The sequence below is a fragment of the Sinocyclocheilus rhinocerous genome, unplaced genomic scaffold, assembly GCF_001515625.1.
Source record: "Sinocyclocheilus rhinocerous isolate Xijiao unplaced genomic scaffold, SAMN03320098_v1.1 scaffold454, whole genome shotgun sequence".
Lineage (NCBI taxonomy): Eukaryota > Metazoa > Chordata > Actinopteri > Cypriniformes > Cyprinidae > Sinocyclocheilus > Sinocyclocheilus rhinocerous.
Window position 1 is genome coordinate 463,035 of NW_015657627.1, and position 17,189 is coordinate 480,223.

Consider the following 17,189-nt stretch of genomic DNA (forward strand, 5'->3'; position numbering starts at 1 on the left):
ACATGACTTACTGTTTAACCACCTGGTCTCAGGTGAGTTCAGTGACTCTAAAACCATTAGAGTCCTTATACAAACATACACTTAAAGTGTTCGATAAGAAATCGGTACATTATCATCATTGTCCAATACTGAAAAAATATAATTTGTTAAGTTGGGAAAACATTATTAAGCATGCAAATGTATGCTTGATGTATACAATTATTTATGGTTTATCTTCTCCCCCTCTTGGTCAGTTAGTTAGTATTAGAACAACTGATTATCGTTCTACAAGAGGTGCATTAAGAGGAGACTGTATCATACCGCTTAGACAAAGTAATTTTAAGTCAGTCTGCTTTTTCTGTCAAAGCTGCAAGAGAATGAAATACTATTCCGACAACTATAAGAGATCTAGACACATATGCTTTATTTAGGGTTCAATTGAAGAATTGGTTAATTAGTACTCCGATTTGTCAACACTAGAATTTTATATTTGCTAGCTATCCTATTATTGTTTGTATCTTGTTTGCATTTTTTTTTATCCTATTGTTTTTAATAGACTACTGTATGATTTGTACTATGTAATTATAAAATTTTCTAGTATGTATTTTTAATTAAATTTTCTTTTAGGGTGACTTGTAACATCTTGTCCAGGGACTACGGATGTAAAATAGCCTTGGCAAAAAAAAAAAAACTGACAAAAAAAATCTTACTCACCCCTAAGCTACTGTACTATTTAAAAAAAATGGAAGCCATAAATAAATGGCACACAATTTGCTAGTATTCTATTATGAACATCCGTGCAGCTCCAGAATTAAAGTCACATGCCTTTATGCCACGTCTCTCCATATTCTCCACCTCCTCTGATATTGGCAACAGCTAAAACCCCTCCCAGATGCCTGACGAATATCAGCCGAGAGACACTGAAACACAAACAACGAGAGACAGATGCTTACAAGAACGGGATGCGTGTCAAAGATCAGTACTGCATCAGTGGAGTGTGTGATCAGCTGTATGTTTCTGTGTTTGCTTTGTATTGTACCTGTAGCTGGGTGTGATGGAAATGTTGAAACCTCCGTATCCGTACAGGAAGGCAGGATGTGAACCATCCAGCTTGATTCCTTTCTTATGGACAATAAACATTGGGATCTGGGTGCCGTCTTTACTGGGATAAAAGACCTGTAAGAAACAAGCAGACACGCAGTGAAGGCGATCGTACCGCAGACAGACAGATGAAGTGTCTGCAAGCGTGTTGCTGTACCTGAGTGGTCTGATAGTCAGCAGGACTGAAGCCCTTCACCGTGACCTCTCTGAAGATGTGCGGCTGCAGCGGCTCTTTAGTCAGATCACAGTGATAGATGATCGCTGCAGGAAAACACAACATATGTCATTCAATACACCCGTTACAACATTACCTGATTGCTGTATACGAGTTATTAAAGGGACAGTACACCCAAAAAGGAAAATGTTGTCATCATTTATTCACCCTCATGTTGGTCCAAACCTGTATGAGTTTCTTTCTTCTACTGAACACAAAAGAAGATATTTTGAATATTGTTGGTAACCAAACAGAGGACGGTACCCATTTATTTCCATAGTATGTTTTCCATACTATGCAAGTCAATGGCTACCGTCAACTGTTTACCAGCCTTCTTTAAAATATATTCTTTCAGAAGAAAGAAACTCATTTGGAACGAATTGAGGGTGAATAAACAATAACAGAATTTTAATTTTTGGTCGAACTGTCCCTTTAAGGAACAAAGTTCTTCATTTCAGAAGCTTCTGAATCTTGACGGACCTGGAGAGAGAAACGAGGTGAAGCTGTAAAAGATCTCGGAGTCTTTCTTCCTCCCAGTGAAGCCCACAATCGAGCCGACATCAAGCGGAAACGTGCGTATCTCCTCCCCCGAGGACAGATGGAACATCTTCAGCACGTTCTTCACGTCATGGAGGAAACACACAAACAGGAACCTGGAGTATGTGCAGGTAGCAAACACTGAAAGAGAGAGATGTGAGAAATATAAGAGAAAATATGGTTCAGTTTTTTCAATATTTAAAATATTTGAATTATTTAAAAGTATAAAAATTAACCCAAATTTATATATCAACACTTTTTCACACCACTGTATATATAAGGGTTTTTTCTGCACAAAAAATTATGAGGCGGCCGCCTCCATAAAATTTTCTGCCACCTCTGGCTGTCAACAAAACTCAGGCAGTCACGTGCAAACGTTACTGAATAACATCCATTATGGCTTTTCGTCCAGAAGTGGGCATATTTTGGGGAAATACTGATATATTTACACATATTTACTTTATATTTCTTTACAAACAGTGATCAATTCCGCGATGCAGAAAACAAATTTAGCCTACTATCATAAAAGCGGAATTCAGCCTACTATTTAATGTGGAATGTCATGGAATTTGCCAAATTTTGGATGGATAAATCAAGAGTAGGTCAGTACACTTGGAACAAAACGCGACATAGACTAGTGCCTGTGAATATTAAGCCACAAAAATACTATTTGAATATGAATCCTGCATGTTCTGCGGTTGAACGAATGAATGGCACAGACGCGTGGTTTTGTTTACTACACACATACTGAAGCGTGCGTGATGCTCGCAGTGTTTTCAGTGTCTTCAAAAAATAATGGGTGCAATGGGCCTCATTCATGAAACATTCGTAAATATAGGAGTAAATTCTGAGTAATTTGCGCGTAAAACGGACCTTCCCGAAAACTCTCCTCCGGATTCACAAACACTTCGTAAACTTCTGATTTGATAGTTAAACATGCGTATGTTAATGAATTCCAATGATTCGTAAATAGGGCGCTCATGCACGCTCATTCACAATTACCATAATCCCCGCCTATGAATTACAGCTACGCAAATTCCATGTCCAGGAACGCAGCTGAATATTCTGGTCTACTTTCTCAGGTTTGGCAGTATATTGCATAAATGCAAAAAAGACTAATAGGCCATATGCCTAACAATAAATATTCAATAACGTGTGTCCACCAAAGTGTTTTTAGCCAGTTGAAAAAATGTCAGCCGGTCTTCTGAAAACGGCCAGCTGGTGGTGCTGCAGGACGTTTTGGCGGCACAGCGTTTTTCCAGCTGAGACGCTTTGATTGCTATAATTTGGAATATCTACGGCAGTAACGCATTACTAGTATCTCATTTTGAAGAATATTACTGAATATAAAAATGCAGTAACCACAAATGTTAACTTCTCTATTGTTGTTCAGTTGTTGTACAAGTAGGATGATTGGTCGGTGTAGCCTCGTATTTGTCCCGCCCCTCCTCCATTGATTGGACGGCTGGGTAAAAAGTGACAGTGACAAGCGCTGCGTTTTACCCAAAGCTAAACAATTGAAATAAAATGTAAAAAGCTGAAATAAATTATAATATAGACATATTAGATGAAAAACGTAAACAAAAATTTAGGTTAAAGTGCTAAGATCATTAAAACAAAATTGAAGTAAAAATAAATTAAAGCTAAAAGCTATAAATATTTTTAAAAACTAAATAATTTTTTTTAAAGAACTAATAAAAATGAAAAATAAATAAATAAATAAAAATACCAAAGCTTAAAATGAGATTGAAAACTGAAAATATAAAAATACGTGCTAATATAAAATAGTAATAAATACTAATATAGGGTGTAAATACCTAACACTCTTATACCTGCATGTGTGAATTTGCGCATCGTGCGTGTTTGTGTGTGTTTACCGTCACTCTTGCCCTCCTGCACAGGATAAGAGTTATAGAACAGTCCCTTTCCGTCGTGAGTCCAGGACATGCAGGTGAATTTGACCCTCTCCAGTCGGTCCTCCAGAAGTACGGCGCCGTCCACACGCAAGAACCGGATCTCAACCCAGTCAGAGCCGCTGGCGCTGGTGCCGTACGCCAGGTACTCGCCATCCTCAGAGAACGCATAACCTGAGATTAAACAGCAAGCCTTAGCTGACGCTCAATACAGCATCAAACAAACACAGAAACATCCAGCACCTCGTAAAGCAACCGTCCCGTCCTCTGAGAAGCTGTTTGGGTCCAGGAACACACTGGGCTCAGCTTCGAGGTTCTTCTGCATGTACAAAACACTCTGGTTCTGCAGACCAGTGTTGTAAAAGTGAAAATACCTTCAGGAGAGGGTTACAAAAAAAAAACGTGTTTATTATTGCAGTACTTCAGAAAACATACACACATACACTTCCTGTCAACAGTTTGGAATAATAACATTTTTTTAAATGTTTTTGAAAGACATCTCTTCTGTTCACCAAGGCTGCTTTTATTTTATTTGTTTAAAAAAAACAGTAATATTGTGAAATATTATTGCACTTTTAAAATAACTGTTTTCAACTTGAATATATTTATTCCTGTGATCAAAGCTGAATTTTCAGCATCATTACTCCAGTCTTCAGTGTCACATGATCCTTCAGAAATCATTCTAATATGCTGATTTGCTGCTCAAGAAACATTTCTGATTATTATCAATGTTGAAAAGATTTGTGCTGCTTAACAGTTTTGTGGAAATAGTGATATATTACCATTTAAAAGGTGGGGATAATAGTGATATATTACCATTTAAAAGGTGGGGATATGTAAAATAAAATAAAATAAAATAAATAAAAAAATAAAATAACTATTCTTTTGAACTTTCCATTCATCAAAGAATCTTGAAAAAAAAATGTATCAGTTTCCACAAAATTATTAAGCAGCACAACTGTTTTCATCATTGCTAATAATAATAACCATTATTAATAATTGAGAATCAATAATACTCGATAACTAAGCAGCAAATCAGCATATTAGAATGATTTCTGAAGGATCACGTGACACTGAAGACTGGAGTAATGATGCGGCTGAAAATTCAGCTTTGATCACAGCAATAAATTACATTTTAAAATATATTCAAATAGAAAACAGTTATTTTAAATTGTAAAAATATTTCACAATATTACTGTTTTTACTGTTTTTTTTATCAAATAAATGCAGCTTTGGTGGACATATCAGAATTCTTTCAAAAACATTAAAAAAAAAATCTTAACTATTCCAAACTTTTGACTGGTAGTGCATGTGCTCACAAATAAAAAACAAAAGCTTGGAGAAACTATCAGAAGATGCAAAACATCATCTCAGTTCAAGGGACATCTGATGCCTTTGGAACAGTGTGCATTTGATAGTTTATTCGGTTGCAGTGCATAGTCTTCCATTCGAAGCACATTACTCTAAACACTAATTTCATTCGTTATTATCAGTGTTCGTTGGCGTCTCACCTGTTCCCGCGTTTGAAGGGGCAGCTGTATTTGGGGTAGTCATAGAGTTCAGTCATACGGTCCTTAAAGATGTCTCTGATCTCACACTGCTCCAGGAACGGCAGGGTCAGCTGATTCTGAGCGTTCACAAATGCCTGACGGACACAAAAACATCACGCATACAGAGTCGTATCTCAGTTATACAGAATCATAATTCACATGCTCTTTCAGAGGAAGCGTCGTGTGGAGATCACCTGTGTTTTTTCACTGTCAGGATCCTCCAGCCAGCTGTACGGGTCACGAACTTTACAGCCATGATAGTCATCCACCTGATAACACATATACACATGCATCACATGAGCAGTGGGGTCACTATGGCAACATGATCACATCATAGTACAGGTGGAAGTTGACTCCGCAACACTGACTCAACCAATGCGGTGGGTTTGGGGCGGGACTATCTGTTTGATCGTCCAATGGCAGACAGGAAGAGTGTTTGAAACAGTTTGACAGCATTAATAATGCTTAAATGTATCAATTTCTTTCAAGAACATAAACATGTCTTATAGAATACAATCTTAGTATATACATACATTCACACAATCTCTAAAGAAACATTTAGAGAATTTCTCAGATAAACAACCAGGACCTCCATTTCTTTCTTTCTTTTTTATCCATTAATTCAGTCTCTTATGGGTTCATTTACTTATTCATCCTTAATTCTCTCATGGATTCATTTATAATTTCAGCCATTCTTCCCGTACTCAATCATCTATTCACCCATTCCTTTATGCAATTATATATTTTATCCATTCGTCACTCATGCAACCGTAGTTTTTCAATTTGTTGTAGTTATTTTAGTACATCAAGTTCAACCAAAGACTATAGAATACCCTACTATATAGAATAAAGGGACTTTGATTCAAATAAATAAAAATGAGAAATGTGGCTGAAATGGTTTTTTTCCCCCATATTTTATTCACTTCAGTTCAAATGTATTTCATTTAACAAAAACTTTTTATGGTTTTAGTTATAGTAATTATATATATATATACATACACATACATACATACATACATACATACATACACACACACCATGGTTAGTTTTATATATATATACCATATATATATATATAGCCATTCATTCATACATCTTTCAGCCATTCATTCATACATTCATCTATTCACTTATTTCACCATTCCTTCCTTCATCTATCTTCTCTCATTCATCCTTCCATCTATTCATTCATGTCCTTTTTCTCTCTATTATTCAGTTATTCAGTCACTCACCACTGATTCGTCCTTATGGGCGTTTGGATACTGGAAAGCCATTATTCAGAGATCTTTGCGAGCTGTTGAACAGATGAAATAATGTTATGAGTGTTGTTGGAGAGCTTAGTGTGTTTGAGAGCCGCAGCACAAAGTCCGGAATCAACAGTCAAAGACTCCGTACAAAGACAAACGCGCTGCTGGAAAGAGCGCCGGAATCCGCACAGCGCCCTCTGCTGTTCCCTCAAAAACACGCCGGGCCGTGATCACGCATCATGAATATTAATTAGGTTCTGCTACGTTCATTCTGAATATTAATAAGCCAGTCTTTCACTGACTGCACTGTAAGTGGTGATTATTATCTTGTTAATTATGTTTATATGCAATCCATAGGCCTACAATTAAATTTTATTGCATTTTAATTTTATTCAATGTCATTTTTTGCGCATTTTCATTTCTTCTCTTTTATGTAGGCCTACTTTATGGAGATCGCTGCACAGCGCGTGTATAAACAAACAACGTCGCGGGTGCAAGATCTTGAGTGAATGCGAAATGAAAAATACGAATTAATTCGAAAGACTTGAAATAACGCACAAGAAATATTATATGGCTTCTTTTATGGTACTTTTATGTGCTGTTTGGAGCTTGACAATAACCATCCCCTCATCCCTCTCATGAAGGTGAGTAAATTACCTCATTTTTATTTATTTATTTATTTATTTCTCTTGTAAAGCACTATCATTTATTTATTTAGTCCTATTTATTTATTTATCCACCCATCCATTCATTCATTCGTTTGTTCGTTCATTTATTCATTTTTAAGCCATGTTTGTATACTTAAAATATTTTGTTCTTGCAACACAGAAATGAAAGTATCAGATATATAGAAAATCAGAAGATATCAGAATAATGTAAGTCTGCTTACAAAAGTTTATTCAGTTTATGTGTCTTATTCATCAGAAGAAGACAAAAACTTAACATAACTGCCAATACAGGATCCTGGTTTTGTTTCATTTGAAAGTATCAGCTGAATTAATACATTTAAATAATGTGAGGTTTTTTTTCCATTATTCAGCATTGATTAGTAACAGATATCAAAACTGACATTTCTGAGCTGTCACATAGAGACCATGTGAGATTCTGCGAAATGCACATTCAAAGAGAGAAAAAGACTCAGAGGGGTGGAGGAAGACATCAGGGTGGAGTTTGTCTTCAGATGATGTCTGAATGAAAACGCAAGTTTCTACACATTCAAGAGAAACAGAGACCGAGAGCTTGACTGCAACCTCCTCCTACAGACGGCTGGACAGAAGCTCACACTGACTCAACATAAGCCACAGTAAGTGCTTTTTACTCTATTTGAACATGCATTTGGTCTGTAGGGTATGGAGCATGTGAATCAGCTGAAGCTCAGGCTGAAGGAAACCTCTTCAGGTCAGATGTTGAGTGTGTGTTGTGGTCACAGCTCTGTGTGTGAGTGAGAACTGCTCTGGTGTTAAGTTTCATTCTTACTGCTTTGTTACTTTGAATTCCCATATCAGTCTGACATGTCGTGGACCTGTCAAACGTGTGCTTTTGGTCTTATTGCAATAAAAAAAAAGATCAAGAAGAATGATTGCATTCCCTGAGTACAATTCTATTGCTCAGTAGTTTCTCATTTGTAGCTAAGGTTTCATATAATTATCAACTTTGTCTCAGATGCCTGTAAAACTCCTTAGGAGAATAAAATATACAAATAAAACAACTGGTGACACACGGTACAGTAAAAGTATAGAGCCATAAAATGAATGCAAATGAGCTCATGTTTTTTGCTTTTGATTGCAAAGTTTGAGATGTTGAAAAATATGCATTTGATTTCATTTTGCTAAAAGGATCTCATTTGTGTTTTGTCTTTTCAGTTGCTCATTTTGTCAATTGATTCCTCAGTTAATTATAATTAATAATTAAAGGAATAGTCCACCCAAAAATAAAAATTTGCTGAAAATGTATTCCCCCTCAGGCCATCTAAGATGTAGATGAGTTTGTTTCTTCATCAGAATATATATGGTGAAATTTAGCGTGTAGTAATGTGATGAACTAGTCTGCTAAGATTAATGTGTGAACCTGAGGTGAACTGACGTCATACATCCACTAAAAATCAATTTATTAAAAGTTACACTTATATGCTCATGCACAAAATTGCTTCATATTTCAGTGTTCACAAAGCAATTTTACATATAAAGAGGCTCTTTGTTGTCTTAACCACAAACACAACGTTTTTTTTAATTATTATTTTCGAATGGTGTGTCATCAGAAGGTATATATGGTGAAATTTAGCATTGCATCACTTGCTCACCAATGGATGCTCTGCAGTGAATGGGTGCCGTCAGAATGAGAGTCCAAACAGCTGATTAAAAAAAAAAAAAAATTCCGCACACCTCCAGTCCATCAATATCTTTTGAAGTGAAAAGCTGCATGTTTGTAAGAAACAAATCCAATATTAAGGTGTTTAACTACAAAATGTTGCTTCTAGCCAAAGTATGAATCCATAATCAATAATTATGCTTCCTTCAGTCAAATAGCAATCTCCTCTGAATCAGGAGAGAAATATGCACAGATCAAGCACTGCAGCCAAAACACTTCTTAACATATTTTGGTGCATTTTGATGTGAGTGGAAAAATGTTTCACTGAAGGAAGCTTTTAAGCCAGAAGCAATGGTTTTAAGTTAGAAACGTCTTTATGATGGATTTATTTGTAACCGACATGCAGATTTTTGCTTCACAAGATGTTAACTGATGGACTGGAGTGGTGTGGATTACTTGTGGATTATTGTGATGTTTTTATCAGCTGTTTGGACTCTCATTCTGACGGCACCCATTCACTGCAGAGCATCCATTGGTGAGCAAGTGATGCAATGCTACATTTCTCCACTGCTAAGATTAATGTGTGAACCTGAGGTGAACTGACGTCATACATCCACTAAAAATCAATTTATTAAAAGTTACACTTATATGCTCATGCACAAAATTGCTTCATATTTCAGTGTTCACAAAGCAATTTTACATATAAAGAGGCTCTTTGTTGTCTTAACCACAAACACAACGTTTTTTTTAATTATTATTTTCGAATGGTGTGTCATCAGAAGGTGCTGGGGGTTTTCACCACAGAGGTCATTCCTGCAGGTACCCACTTCGGCCCGCTGCTTGGAGAACATCTTCACCCTGAACATTTGCTTGCAAATATCAACGGAAAACACATCTGGATGGTACGTCAGCAGATGTGAGAAAGATAAGAAGCGTGTTTGTGTGTGTGTGTGTGTGTGCGAGAGATCGAAAACCATTTTGAGTCATTGGGGTTCATATTTACCAGTCATGCTTCAGGGGTGTGTGCGCTCGTGTTGGGTTTCTCTGACGCACTGCTCCCCGCTTACATGTGCCAGTAAAGCTACACACTCGTGTCTCACACACTGACTCAGCAAGGAAGTGGCTGACAGGAGCGCACACACACACACACACACACACACACAAAGAGAGAGCAGTGTTTCCAGAAAACCTTAATAGATCATTCTGATGCATTTGCAGTACCATTGAATTTCACACGTCACATTCAGTCAATATTTCTGATGTATACGTTCGTTTTCTCAAGGTTAGAAATTTGTGGGGGGAAAATGGCCTCAAAATTCTAAAATATTAAACATTTATAAAACTATAAATTCATACTGTAATATTATAGATATGTCTTATACAATCAAAAATGTAAAAAAAAGTATTTTTACAGGTGTATACAATAGGAAATATGCAATAAATACTTATTTAGACTGAGAATTTACACTACCATTTAAAAGTTTAGAGTCAGTAGGGTTTTTTTTAAGAAATTAATACTTTTATTCAGCAAGGATTCATTAAATTGATGAAAAGTGTGAGTAAATACATTTATAATGTTACCAAATATTTCTATTTTAAATAAATGCTCTTCTTTTGAACTTTACATTAATCAAAGTATCCTGATTTACACAAAATAACTGTTTACAACACTGACAATAATCAGAAATGTTTCTTGAGCAGCCAATCAGCATATTAGAATGATTTCTGAAGGATCATGTGACAAGATGGCCTGCAAGTAATTTTTCAGAATATTTTAAATTTTGGTGAACTATTCCATTAAATCAAGTAGCAACCAGAACACAACTGCATCGGAAATACAGAACGTTTTATCTTACATTGATCATCATGTGTATCATTTTTTGTCATTCACAGGTGTTACCTCCACTCGGTTTGATTATGCCATCAAAAACACACACAACCACGGCAAACGAGAGCATCACTGAACAAACTGAGGAGCAGAAAGTGGATGTGAGACACAACCATCATGTTAAAGATCGGTGTGAGCCAGACTTTCACGGGTGGAAGGAAACCATAGCCCAGACATCATTACCCAGAAACCTCAGATTTGCATATCACAATCAGGTACAGTGGCACAAAAACCTATTTGGACACCTAAATCACACTTAAAAGTTCAAGGGTTATAGTTAAATAAAACAATTTGTTACTTAAAATAAAATAAATGTAAAATACATTTAGGCAACATTTCTCTTTTTCATTTATTTTGAATATAAATATTGTGTATAGTGTGTGTGTGTACAGCCTCAGTGAGCATAAGATATGACCCGAAACGTTTGAACAGTAGTGACACATAGTATGTTTTATTGGCCTATACTAAATTATGCACTCATAAATGTAAAAAAAAAAAATCTAGAGGGTAAATATTGCTTTCAATGGAAATGAATTTGCTTTCTCTGTATGAACACATCAAATGCAAAGCATGCAAGTGCAATCTCTTAAGTTCAATATTATACTGGGAGAACTAAACTGAAAAAAGAAAGAGAGAAAGAGAACCAGGTGTTGTAAGGTCAAACAGTCGAGCTGTTCAACCGGCAGCTAAAAGACTGAATCAACAACTAAACCACAAACCCTCACTTTCACACAGTCGCTCACGCAAACAGATGTACACTTTCAATCTGAGAACAAAACACTAATCTCATGCGGTTTCATTTCCTAAACCAGTCAGGATGCTTATTAGTGCTTGCTATGCATAACTATTGCTATTGCTCATACTGACACTGGCGGATGATTAAAACAAGGTGAAAAAAAAGTGTCATTTTTAATCTTCTGATTCTGTTTTTATTCTCTTACAAAGATCTTCTCAGAGGGGCGATTGCATCACTTCCTGTCTTGTGAGGATGAGAGAGGCAGCAACTGGATGCGCTTTGTAAACTATGCCCCGTCTCCTTGGCAACAGAATCTTGCCTCATTCCAAATTGGAATGCAGATTTACTTCTATGCCATGAAGGTTCTAATGCCGGGGGAGGAGCTGCTGGTGGGGCGGAGCCTAGAACACGAGCAGCCAATGAGCACCAGCCTCAGAACTGCCTGTCTAAAACAGCCACTTCCCACACACTGTGAGTGACAGCCACATCAGTTTCTTGCTATTCTGAGCCATACACCTGGAATGATTTGAAATGTAAAAAATACAAAATAAATTAATGCATTTATTTTATTAGCAATATTTCAAGGGATAACAGCTCCTAAGCTTCAAATTAGCTTCATTTACTAGATTTCACACTTTTAATTTCATTGCAAGACTGTGATGATCTTTTATTATGAGATTTTGTGCTATTTTGCTTCCATACCATGTCGTCTTTCTATGGGATGATATTAGACTCAAAATAATTAATAGATGCACGCACAATTATAGCTATTCTCCTCTACCATAGAAATATAATAAAGATTTTTTATTGAACTTGTTCTAACTTAACTTGTCTTAAGACACGAAATAGCTTATATTAATTTTGCCAAACAAGAACTTTGTGTTCTTTGTGGACAAGTGCCATGAATAAACCAGTCTTATAAACTCCTTGATTTTGCTTAAGCAACTTTAAATATACAGTAAGATACATGTATAAAATTTTTGCAGTACATGGATAATTGTGCGTGCATCTATTAATCATTTTGAGTCTAATATCATCCCATATCTTTCGGGCTAGTGTGGAAGAAAACATCAAAAATACACATTTTAGAGTTGATTTTATTGCACTTTATCTATCTGCATCTGTAGATTTCAATAACAACACATATCTTTAAAGCCGGTTTTCTCAAAATGATTTTTCCTCCTGCAATGAGTCAGACATCTCCACTTCAGTAGCACTTACATAAACCACAGTTTATAGTCTTATTCATATCTATATCCTGAAGGTTTTTACAGAAGGGTTTGTTCATATATATTTCACCAAGCTTTGAACATTTTATTCCTGAAAACATGGTGATTTTTTTTCTGGCTGTTGACAGTATTTTCTTATTTATGGAGTGATAAAAAGAAATCCAAAATCTCCTCTATAAAACCTTTAACTCTAATATTTCGACAAAATGAAACAAGAATTTTGAACCTGACACATTTCTGTAAATGTATACACATTAGTGCATATTTAATTAGATAATGCATAATTTGCATATTTAAACATAACATTTTAGAAAAAACTTTTGCAATTCTTAATGTAATCAATCAACTGAAGATATATTAATTAGTACATTTTTTTAGCCTATTCAGCTCGGTCATCTTGCCTTAAAGATTTTTTTTCTATTTTAACAATTCACTCAAATGTTTTCTGAATATTTTGTGTGTTTTCCTGCTTCAGCTCATTCTCAGCATAAAGATGAAGTGAGGAGGAGAAAGCGAGGTCACACGGTCACTGAAATCCTGGATCTGGATCGCTGGACTGATCATCACACAGAAACTCTTCCAAACCAACCGTTTAACTCCATCACACAAACGAAATATGGGGAAAAAGGGACCAGAGACCTGCAGAATCCAAAATTACCTCCATTTTTAATGACTAATGCCACCTCTGAGGTCTCTTTAAACTTGAAAATGGCATCTAGTGTAGGGAAGCATGTATACACCTCTGCTATCCCACAATCCTCTATGCCAGTGTATACATGGCCTGTTATTCGATACATGCCGTCACATCAGCCAGTGGGATTTGGCCGAACAACACCACACATGTGCCATAATATTCCACCAATCCACATGTATCCATCTCTCTTGCATCCAACATCCAATGATAATCATCTGTCATTAGAGTTGATCAATAGAGGCGACCCCGTAATTAAAGTGACAGACTCTGTAAAGAGAGAAACGAATCGTAAAGGCTCCACAAACCAACCGCCAGCCCTCACTAAAGCAACCGATCCGTCTACGGCTGAAGTGTCCAGTGCTGATGACATCACAGCCCAGAGAGACTCACCTGAGATGGGTGTGGCTTCCTCGGGTGTCTCCGCCTCCGCCCGTCACGGCACAGAGTCTCAGGCTGGCCAAAAGCGACAGATTGTAGGTTACAAGGCTTTACCGTATCCATTACAGAGACAGAATGGAAAGATCCAGTATGAGTGTAACGTGTGCGGAAAGAACTTCAGTCAACTGTCCAATCTGAAGGTACAAGATGATGATATATAAGGAATTTGATTATTTTTATCTAACATTTTTAGATTTTTTTTTTTATTATGGAAAAGGTATTAAAAATAAAAATATATATCAGGGTTATTATAATTAACTAAAAATAAAACCATTTAAAAAAAAAAAAAAAAAAAAACATTTTTCTTACTTAAAATAAAATAAACATTATCTAACAAAATCTAACAATTATTTTTTGGTTTTTATTTCCACTAGTTGCCAAGGCATCAGTCTTCATTTCATTTTAGTTCAATTTTAAGTACGAAAATAACTAAAACTAAAACTAAATAATATATTTTTTTTAATCTACTAAAAATAACATATGAACAACAAAATTAGTAAAACTGTAACGAAAATGAAAAATATTAAAAAAATGAATTCAAAATATTAAAAACTAATATAGTATATCAATTATACATAAAAATAAAAATGATAATATAACAAAAAAGTTTTTGGAAATGTTTTTGAAAGAAGTCTTGCAGCTCAAGGCTGCATTTAGTTGATCAAAAATGCTGTAAAAACAGTATTACAATTTAAAAATAGCTGCTTCATATTCGAATATATTTTAAAATATAATTTATTCCTGTGAATTTTCAGCATCTTTACTCCAGTCTTCAGTGTCACACGATCCTTCAGAAATCATTTTAATATGCTGATTTGCTGCTCAAGAAACATTTCTGATTATTATCAATGTTAAAAATATGTGCTACTTAATTTTTTATTTATTAATTTTATTATTATTATTATTTATGTATTTATTTATTTTTCACAAAATCTCTCTCGGTTCTCGGCTTTCTGTTCTCCAGGTGCACCTGAGGGTTCACAGCGGTGAGAAACCATACAAGTGCAATATCTGCAGGAGGAACTTTTCCCAGCTGGCTCACCTTCAAAAGCACATCCAGGTTCATACGGGCGAGAAACCACATGAATGCCATGTAAGAGCACACAGAGGAACATCTCACTGCTGTCTAGCAGAGTCAGTCGAGATCTCATGTGCTCATATAATGTGTCTCGTGTGCAGGTGTGTAACAGGCGCTTCAGCAGCTGCAGTAACCTGAAGACTCACCTGCGGCTGCACTCGGGCGAACGGCCGTACGTCTGCAAGCAGTGCCCCGCCAGCTTCACCCAGCACATGCACCTGCGGCTGCACAGACGCCTGCACGCCGCCCCGCGCTCACACCGCTGCCCGCACTGCTCTCACAGGTACACACACCTGTGCAGCCTGCAGATCCACCTGCACCAGTTCTGCCCCGCCTCCAGCCTCACAGGCTCCGCCTCTCAGCTGTGCCAAGCCAATGAGGAGATCCAGAGGTTTGATCTGAGTGAAGGTGCAGCGAATCTTGAGGCTGGCATGGAGGCGGAGTCTATAAAGAAGATGTGTCAGGTGATCTGGGCGGTTGCAGCTCCACCGGTCGTCCAGCAGGGAGCAGCACAGGCCCAAACAATGACACCTGATTCATCCAGCTCTCTTTCTCCAGAGGTTTCCATTAGACAGGAAGAAGGTGATCAGTAAATTGTCTGATATGTTATTATTGAATTAAATTAGCACTTTTATTCAGCAAGGATGCATTCAATTGATCTAAAACTAACAGTAAAGACATTTATAATGTAACAAAAAAATATATATTTCAAATAAATGCTGTTCTTTTGAACTTTCTATTCATCAAAGAATCCTATTAAACAAAGAATTCCATTTTTACAATATATTCAAACAGAAAACAGTTATTTTAAATTGCAATAATATTTCACAATATTGCTGTTTTTATTTTATTTTTCTGATCAAATAAATGCCTCGGTGAGCTTAAAGATTTAAAAATCTTACTGACCCAAAACTTTTGAATGATAGTGTGTGCTAATATATGTTATATGAATAACATCTAAATGCACAGTGCTAAATGTTGCAGTCATTGGTTTTATTTGTTATTAATAAACTACTGGCAAAACACATGTTATATAGTTTTAAGGGGAGATCGGGGCTAGTTGTCACACTGGGTTTTGTTTTTATCCAATATCATCATTTTTGTGTAATATCATATTTGTATAATAACAACTGAGCACAGTAAATCCAAGCAAACAAGCATTCAGACAAGAGTCAGCTGTTGAAGTTAGATTTTAACTGAAACTGTAGTCTCAGGGCAAGAGTATTGTCATAAATGTCAAACAGCAGAAAGCTGGCGTGTGTTTTATAAGTTATAATTGTACATAATTTATTAATGCAATTTCTGTTGCCTAAAAGAGTGGTTTAATAGTTTTGTTTTGATGCTTTTTCCATTTGTGCTATTTCATGATTTTTTGTTTAATAATTCTTTCTGTTTATCAGATTATTTAGCTATTTAAACAACCATTAAATAGACTATAACAAATTTAAATACATGAGTGCCGTTTTTTTTTTACACATTAGGTGTGTGTGTGTGTGTGTGTGTGTGTGTGTGTGTTAGAGAGGCGTCCAGCTGATATCACATTTCTACTGTTGTCCTACAGCGCAGCATCTGTTTGCAAACATCCGGGTCACAGTAACACACACACACACACACACACACACACACACAGCTATATGTAAGCCTACTCATAATGTAACATAATTACAGAAATATAATAAAACAAATCCATACATTTATATAATAACATACCATTTTTATTATCGGATGCGCGTTACTGTCTCTTTAAAAATCCAGAAGCATGACGTCAGATATTTTGACAGGACGACGGAGAAACTGGATCCGCCGCTGACAACAACAACAAACACAAAGATGTCTCGCGGAGCGCCGAGCCCCGGTCGGTGAGATGCCGGTAACGGAGCGGAGAGGATGCGGCGCGTGCTCGAGCTGCTGGCGCGTGCTGCTGCTCGCTGCGTCCGCGCTCGTGCTGCTGGCGGAGAGAGCGGCGCGTGAGTGACCTTATACCGCAACACAGGTGCATCTGATGCACCCCATTTATCACAACATAGCGACCGTTACCGTGATTATACCACGATATTTACACGGTACTCCAAAGAGTACCATAGTACTACTATTGTAGATCCATAATACGTCCAAAACATGATATCACAACGGTGTAAAATATCATGGTGTAACCATGGTACCTGTTCAAAAACATGGTAAAACCATGGTACATTTCGATAGACTTTTTGTGTGATTGCATTTTAAATGATACCGTTGATGACCTCTGGTTTACGTGATGCAGCTGTGGCTTGTGAAA

General features: G+C 36.5%; 3 protein-coding genes across 3 annotated transcripts in view; 2 read left to right on the forward strand and 1 right to left on the reverse strand.

Moving 5' to 3' along the window:
* Window positions 1–6,700, reverse strand: part of LOC107721436 (prolyl endopeptidase-like) — an 11,908-nt gene extending 5,208 nt beyond the window's left edge. The window contains exons 1-9 of the mRNA XM_016529442.1: window positions 6,527–6,700; window positions 5,489–5,563; window positions 5,256–5,389; window positions 3,988–4,118; window positions 3,709–3,918; window positions 1,775–1,972; window positions 1,238–1,341; window positions 1,019–1,155; window positions 805–899 (exon numbers count right to left, since the gene is read on the reverse strand). Coding sequence (XP_016384928.1) covers window positions 805–899; window positions 1,019–1,155; window positions 1,238–1,341; window positions 1,775–1,972; window positions 3,709–3,918; window positions 3,988–4,118; window positions 5,256–5,389; window positions 5,489–5,563; window positions 6,527–6,568 — 1,126 coding nt within the window. The 5' untranslated portion in view covers window positions 6,569–6,700. The remainder of the gene's footprint in view (window positions 1–804; window positions 900–1,018; window positions 1,156–1,237; window positions 1,342–1,774; window positions 1,973–3,708; window positions 3,919–3,987; window positions 4,119–5,255; window positions 5,390–5,488; window positions 5,564–6,526) is intronic.
* Window positions 6,701–9,612: 2,912 nt separating this feature from the next.
* On the forward strand, window positions 9,613–15,504 carry LOC107721438 (PR domain zinc finger protein 1-like). Its single transcript, XM_016529443.1, has 5 exons — window positions 9,613–9,750; window positions 11,682–11,943; window positions 13,177–13,973; window positions 14,798–14,926; window positions 15,013–15,504. The coding sequence occupies exons 1-5, from the start codon at window positions 9,613–9,615 to the stop codon at window positions 15,502–15,504; spliced, it is 1,818 nt and encodes a 605-aa protein (XP_016384929.1).
* A 1,134-nt stretch (window positions 15,505–16,638) lies between these two features.
* The window catches only part of xkr5a (XK related 5a), a 7,065-nt gene continuing 6,514 nt past the window's right edge, over window positions 16,639–17,189 (forward strand). The window contains exon 1 of the mRNA XM_016529455.1: window positions 16,639–16,878. Within this exon, the coding sequence (XP_016384941.1) occupies window positions 16,776–16,878 (103 nt within the window). The 5' untranslated portion in view covers window positions 16,639–16,775. The remainder of the gene's footprint in view (window positions 16,879–17,189) is intronic.

What these genes read in the sequence shown, in the direction of transcription:
- LOC107721438 (XM_016529443.1), top strand. Translation starts at nt 9,613, where the DNA reads ATGGTGTGTCATCAGAAGGTGCTGGGGGTTTTCACCACAGAGGTCATT. An exon ending in ACAGCCACTTCCCACACACT is followed by an intron (nt 11,944 to 13,176) that starts GTGAGTGACAGC and finishes TTCCTGCTTCAG; the next exon opens with CTCATTCTCAGCATAAAGAT. An exon ending in GTCAACTGTCCAATCTGAAG is followed by an intron (nt 13,974 to 14,797) that starts GTACAAGATGAT and finishes TCTGTTCTCCAG; the next exon opens with GTGCACCTGAGGGTTCACAG.